Source organism: Piliocolobus tephrosceles, chromosome 7 (assembly GCF_002776525.5).
Source record: "Piliocolobus tephrosceles isolate RC106 chromosome 7, ASM277652v3, whole genome shotgun sequence".
In the NCBI taxonomy this organism is placed as follows: Eukaryota; Metazoa; Chordata; class Mammalia; order Primates; family Cercopithecidae; genus Piliocolobus; species Piliocolobus tephrosceles.
This window is the reverse complement of record NC_045440.1, coordinates 146,498,907-146,505,562: the sequence shown is the minus strand read 5'-3', so window position 1 is coordinate 146,505,562 and position 6,656 is coordinate 146,498,907. Positions and strand designations below refer to the sequence as shown.

Genomic DNA, 6,656 nt, shown 5'->3' with positions numbered 1-6,656 from the left:
GGCTAATTTTTTGTATTTTTAGTAGAGACGGGGTTTCACCGTGGTCTCGATCTCCTGACCTTGTGATCTGCCCGCCTCGGCCTCCCAAACTGCTGGGATTATAGGCGTGAGCCACCGCGCCCGGCCTTCTGGCTCATTTTTAAATTGGGCTATTTGTTTTCTTGCTATTGAGTTGTTTTCTAAATTTTTAATTTTCTGAAAATTCTATTTTACACTTATTTTTGGAAGATCCGTCAAGTTCTTAGTGACAGTTATTTCCCTCTGAGCCGTTTACAGCTCTGATTTTCCTCTGCTTTGGCTGTCACTGGAGCTGCTGGAATTCTGCTGTCAATCTTATTGCTGTTTCCTGGGAGCTGGTCTTCCTTTTCTTTTTGGCTTAAAGATCTTCTGCAATTTCACTATGTCATCTAAACTTTATTTTTCTTTATTCTATTTAGTCCATGTTGTGCCTCTCTGTGCATATTTATTTTTTATCAGTTCTGAAATATTCTCAGGCATAACTTCTTCAATGATTGACTCTCTTTCCTTTGAGATTTCAACCACACTTCCACAAGCTCTCTGCACACCATCTTTTTGTTTTGTTTTAGTTTTTTTTTTTCTTCTTTTCTTGCTCAGACTTAAGTGGTCATCAGAAAAACATCATCTTTTATGTTTCTTATTTTTCCTATTTTCTATTTCCTTATCCTTGGTGCTATATTCTTGGTAATTGCTTAAAGATTTATCTTCTGGTTTATGAATTCCCTCTTCAATTGTGTCTAATTTGCTGTATAATCTGTTTGCTGAGTATTTTTTAAAACACCTTTATTGAGATATCATTCACATACCATAACATTTACCCTTTTATATATACAAGCCAGGAGTTTGTAGTATATTCATAGAGTTGCGTGACCATAATCACTATTTTTAGAATATTTTCATCACTCCCAAATGAGTGATTTTATCACTTTATTTATTAGTAGTGCCCGTTACCAGTTCCTGAGGAGGCACTGATTCCCCTATCCCACCCTTCTAGCACCAGGCAACCACTAAGCTACTTCTGTCTCTCTTGAATTGTTTATTCTGGACATTTCATAAAAAGAAAACCACACAGTGTGTTTTCTTGTTACCATAATTCTTTCAAGGTTTCTGCTGACCTTTTCATTTCAATGAAAAGTTTTTCATTTCTAGAGGTTCTTTTTTTTTTCTGATAAGCATGGTGATCGGTTTCATAGTGCTTTGTTCCTTATTTTATCTTAAGCATAACAAATAGGTTAATTTTATATCCTATATTTGATATTTTCCATTTAGAAAGTTTGTGGTGATTTAAATCTGTTGCTTGTCACTGTCAGCTGAGCCTCACTTGGAGGCTTGCTTTCTTTAGATATGTGCTGATTTTTCATTTTGAACTTATATTTGATTCAGTTAAATCTGTGGGAACCCCATTCCCTAAGTTGGGGCTTGCTTTCTCTGGAGAGGATTCATTGTTGGTTTTGCTTTTGCAAGCAGGGATGCTGTTGACCTGGGACCACCCTGGCTCCCCAGGGGACTCTGTGTGGGTGCCAAGTGGAGGGTGTAGGAGAAGGCACCCCTCGGGGCAGCCCTCAATCAATGACTCTTGGGCATCACTGTGAAAATACGTGTTCCCTCATCCCTTGGGTGAGCTCACCCGAGGCTCACAGTTTGCACCACTTCCCAGAGTCCCTCTCTGGGGTCAGGCTCCAGTTCCCCACCATGTGGGTTCACTGAGTGCCACATGCTTGCCAGCCTCCTTCCCCACCCTGGACCACTTCCCCACTCCCCAGGGCTGCTACCTGCACCTCCAGCGAAATGGCAAAATGGCTTGCTCTGGAATCCTTGCCTCAGGCTCTGCTTCCAGGACCTCAGACCCAGTGGGGGTCCAGGTCTGCCCAGGACCACTGTGGCTTTCACATCTGCCTTCTGCTCAGTGGGCAGACTTTGGGGGTCCATTATTCTATTTACTTCTTTCTTTATGGACTCAGATTTCTTTTACTTTCTTGACAGCTCTGTATGTTTTGAAAAGAACTGTGTTTGAGCCTTGATCTGGCTCTTGCCCTCCGCACCTTATGAATCTCAACTCCTCATTCAGGTCTCGGTTAAAATGTCAGGTCCTGGGAGATGCTTTCCCTAACCCTGAGGGAAAGCGCGCTTCTGTGGTGGTCTCTTGTCTATCTCGTCCTTGCCCCCACCCCTCTACAGCCACACATGGAGAGGAGGTGTGTGCAGTCCCTGTAGCCCAAGTTGCTTGGGTTCCCAGCTCAGCTGTCACCTGTCACCTGCGTCACCGTGCGACCCTGAGCAGGGAGCTCCGCTTTTCCGTGCGAGTCTCCTCATCTGTGAGATGTAAATGATACTATCTGCACATCGGGGCTGTGGTGAGACTGTAACGAGATAATAAATACGAAGTGTCTTGAACAGGTGGAATCCATAGTACATGCTCAATAAATGTTAGCGCTGACTGTCACATCCTGCAAAGATATGCTGCAGTAGGGATCACCATTTATCGAAGGTGAGAGTCAGGAGGGCAGAAAATAGGTCTCTCTCTTCATGCCCTTTCCCAGGGCCCAAGGCAGGGCTAGGCCAGCAGGGAGCACGCAGTAAATATTTTCAGGTCAAATGAAAGGGAGCAGGACCAAAGACCCGGGCTTCCCCAGTGCCCTGGGGAGGCGGATTTCAGGCACAGGGACACGTGCAAAAGCACAGCTTTTCGGGAGCTGGAGGGCAGGGTGGGAAGGCCAAGGAAGCCGAGAAACAGGTCCAAGGCTCGGATCCTCTGGCCAGGATTTATGCCATTACCTCCGAGTGTGGGAGTGTTTGGGGACAGAAGCCCCTGGGGCCGCGGCTTCTGGTGGGGGTCTTCATGGATGCTCAGGGGAGGAGAACGGCCTGGAGCCACTGGAAAACGGGGAAACCGGGATGAGGTTGGGGAGGTGGGGAAGAGTGGGGAGCAGTGGGGAGGGGCGGGGAGGAAGGGGAGGGCGGGGCCTCAGGACGGGAGTCCGACCCCAGGGGTTCGCACCGGGACCTGCGCGAGGCGCCGCGCCGGGTACCTCCCCCTCTCTGCGTCTTTGTGCATTTTGCTTCCTTTCGCAGTAAACGTTCTTCCGAGAAATTCCAAGGGGATCTCAGCCAAGCAGAGGGGGAAGGGATCCTGCCCACGCCTGGGTAGGGGGCCGCGGAGGCGGGGGAGAGGCAGGGGGCGCCGCGAGGGAGGGAGCGGGAACCGGAGGGAGCGAGCGCGCGCGAGCAAGGGGGCGCCGAGGGCCCGGGCCAGCTACCTGCGTGGGGACCGCGAGCCCCGGGCGCCCCCCTCCCCTCGCGTCTCCCAGCCGCCCCCGCCCCCCGCGCGGCCCCCGCCCCGGCTCCGCCCCGCCCCTCGCGCGGGGTCCGCGTCTGCGGCTGCGTTCCCCGAAAGACGAGGCTGCGCCCGGATTCCGGTCCGCAGGGAGACCGAAGGGCACAGCTCCCCGCGCCGCGCACGCCGCCCGAGCCCGGAGTGCGGACACCCCCGGGATGTGAGTGCGCCCCCCGACCCCGAGGCCCGCGCTCCACGCCCCATCCGCGGTGAGCGCTGAGGCGCGCGCGGAAGGCCAGGGGAGGGGACTCGGCCCGGGGTTCCCGGCCCCCCAGCCCAGGGGTGGGGGTGGGGACCTGGCACGCGCCCCTCCCCCCAGTGGCAGGTCCCACCCGTTCCCGCCCCTGCCGCTCATTCCTGCCCGGACCCACCTGCAGCCCCCCGGGGAGGAGGGGGCCCCCCCCCCCGCTCCCCCACACAGGTGCCGGCGCGGGGCGGGGGCGTCTCCAGCTGTCACCTCGCCCCGGAGGCCAGACCTCTCCCGGCGGGGATGCTGTGGCGGCGGACACTCTGGGAAGGGGCTGGGGGTGGGGCTCTGCGAGCTCCGGGCGGACTCCGGCCTTGGATTCCGGGGAGAAGGTTGCATCCAGAGGCTGGGAAAGGGGAGGGTCCTTGGGTCTCCTGACCGATGCTTCTCCCCTTCAGGTTTGCGCCCCAAAGGACCCCAAGCCCCCGCGCCGCCCCTAGGCCCGCCCGGAGCATGCTGCCTGCAGCCATGAAGGGCCTCGGTCTGGCGCTGCTGGCCGTCCTGCTGTGCTCCGCGCCGGGTGAGTAGGGGGCCCGCGGGCTGGGTCAGGTGCGTGGGAGAGCCCGAGGCGCCGCGGGAGAGCCGGGTGTGGGGCCGTCACCCTGTGACGGTTGCCACCGCACTTCCCATAGAGCCCACGCCCCCTCTGAGACCCCAGCGACCCCAGCCCGGCCCTCGGCCCCTCTGTCCCGGCACTGGGCACTCTCCAGTGCTCTTCCTCCTGGGCCTGGAACTGGTGGGCGGCTGGCCCCGCACGGAAGGCCCTGGTCATCCGTCACCTCTGAGAGCCTCCCGGACCTCCTTTCAAATCCAGTTTGGTCCTTCACAGCTTGGAACCCACAGAACTCCTGGGGGATATGTGAAGCGGGGTGGGAGCGTGAGGGTGGCACTGTTGGTGTGGGGTCTGTATAGCCCGTGTGTGTGTGTGGGTGTGTGTGTGCACGCACGTGCATGGGGGCCAGGGAGGGGCCATAGGGGCTCCCCTCAAACTGCCAGGATGGGGCATAGTTGTTCCAGGGCCTCTGCTCCCCCTCCAGGGGTCATGAGGGCCTGCTCACTCCTGTGGGGTTGGGCTCTCCCAGGAGTGCCTGCAGCAGGGGGATGGGTGAGGGACGCAGGGGGTTGCCTGGGTTTGGGTCCAGTGCCTCTGGTCACCTCCTCCCCATGCCCTGCCCAGCTCATGGCCTCTGGTGCCAGGACTGCACCCTGACCACCAACTCCAGCCATTGCACCCCAAAGCAGTGCCAGCCGTCCGACACGGTGTGTGCCAGTGTCCGAATCACGGATCCCAGCAGCAGTAAGTTGGGACTTAGGGTAGTGGGGAACGTGCTGAAAGCCAGGCTCTTGGGAGAGGTCAGAGGTGTCCTCTGAGCCCCTTTGGCCTGGGACAAGAGCGAGATCGTGGGGCTACAGGCAGGATACTGCCCTGCTGTCGCTCCCTGGCTCCTTAGTGACCTTTTCCATCTAGTTGGGGCCAGCGTGGGAGGCTGGAGGGACTCGGCTCTGCCTATCTGGGGCCCCGAGCTGACCCAAGGGGCCTGGGCTGGGTCCTTGGGACGAGGCAGAGAGGGCCCAGGAGGAGCCCCCGTCGCAGGCCGTGCTTTCTCTTCCCAGGCAGGAAGGATCACTCGGTGAACAAGATGTGTGCCTCCTCCTGCGACTTCGTTAAGCGACACTTTTTCTCAGACTATCTGATGGGGTTTATTAACTCTGGGATCTTAAAAGTCGACGTGGACTGCTGCGAGAAGGATTTGTGCAATGGGGTGGCCGGGGCAGGGCACAGCCCCTGGGCCCTGGCCGGGGGTCTCCTGCTCAGCCTGGGGCCCGCCCTCCTCTGGGCTGGGCCCTGAGGTCTCCTTCTTCCCACGGGGCTTCTGAGCTTGCTCCCCTGAGCCTGTGGCTGCCCCCTCCGCAGCCTGGCATGGCTGGGGCTGGGGGCAGCCTTGGCCCAGCTCCGTGGCTGTGGCCTGTGGCTCTCACTCTTCCCCCAACACGAAGCCTCCCTGTCTCTCCGCCAGCTCTGAGTCCCGGGCAGCTGGACATCTCCAGGAAACCAGGCCATCTGGGCAGGAGGCCTGGGGATGAGGGTGGGGGGGACCCCCAGGTCCCAGAGGGGAAGTGAAGCAACAGCCCAGCTGGAAGGGCGTCTTCTACAGAGAAATAAAGTCACTTTTGAGTCCTGAGACCCGGGTCTGAGCCTGGGTGTCGGGGGCGGGAAAGGGGTCCTGGCAGAGAGCTGGGAATGAGGCGCTGAGGGATCTGAGGGGCTGAGGACAGGGCGGGCGCTCAGCCATGCTCTCGTACTCTAGGGCTCAGGGCACTGGGGTGCTGGGTGCTGGGTGCTTGTGCTGGGGCTGCTTGGTCCTGGTGAGGTTTAGGAGCCCTTGGGGTGATGGGGTGAGAGCTGAGATGAGCAAGATCACAGGGTGGGCTTGGGGGAAGGTGCCGGCATCCTGTGAGCACACCACAGACACCAGACATGCCCACAAACGGTGGTGCCCACGCAGCCAGCATGTGCACACACACTCGGGCCCAGACACGCACACAAACAGTGGGGCCTCACGCAGCCAGCATGTGCACACACACCTGTGCCTGCCCTGCTCGCTCCTTCACACACGCAAACCCGAGGCGCCCCGCGCACATGTGCTGGGGCATGCACAAAACTGGCACAAATTGGTGTGTCCCGGCGCACGTGTGCACACCCACATGCGAATGCCCATGTCTGTGCACACCCACCCTTGTACACTCAGCGTGCAGTGCACACGGGGCCCTTGCAGACTCACGGATGAGACCATGCACGCTGGCCTTCTCTTGCCCTCCACCTCAGCTGTCTCTGCCCCTGGGGGCTGCTTCAGGCCGAGTGGAGCCCTCCTGTTCCATCACCCTGCCTCTTTGCTGCACGTCACTCCGGCCACTCCTGGCTCTGAGTTGGGCTCCTGAGGTCAGTCCCTGTGGCCAGGGGTTGAGGAAGCCCGCCCATCTCTCTGGGCTGGTCCAGAGGGACCGGGTGCCGTGGGGTGAGGGGGCAGGGAAGACGGCCTGGGGAATGTTGGAGTG

General features: G+C 58.1%; 1 protein-coding gene across 3 annotated transcripts; it reads left to right on the top strand.

Moving 5' to 3' along the window:
• The first annotated feature begins 3,003 nt into the window (after positions 1–3,003).
• Positions 3,004–5,784, top strand: LY6H (lymphocyte antigen 6 family member H). Of its 3 annotated transcripts, XM_023228132.1 has the most exons (5): positions 3,004–3,162; positions 3,443–3,512; positions 3,998–4,119; positions 4,777–4,896; positions 5,214–5,784. In XM_023228132.1, coding segments are annotated over exons 2-5 (480 nt in total). In that variant the 5' UTR covers positions 3,004–3,162; positions 3,443–3,510; the 3' UTR covers positions 5,450–5,784. The 3 variants fall into 3 exon arrangements, with proteins under 3 accessions (XP_023083900.1, XP_023083899.1, XP_023083902.1); XM_023228131.1 differs by lacking the exon at positions 3,004–3,162 and having other exon boundaries at positions 3,367–3,512; XM_023228134.2 differs by lacking the exons at positions 3,004–3,162; positions 3,443–3,512 and adding an exon at positions 3,676–3,773 and having other exon boundaries at positions 5,214–5,782.
• Positions 5,785–6,656: the final 872 nt, after the last annotated feature.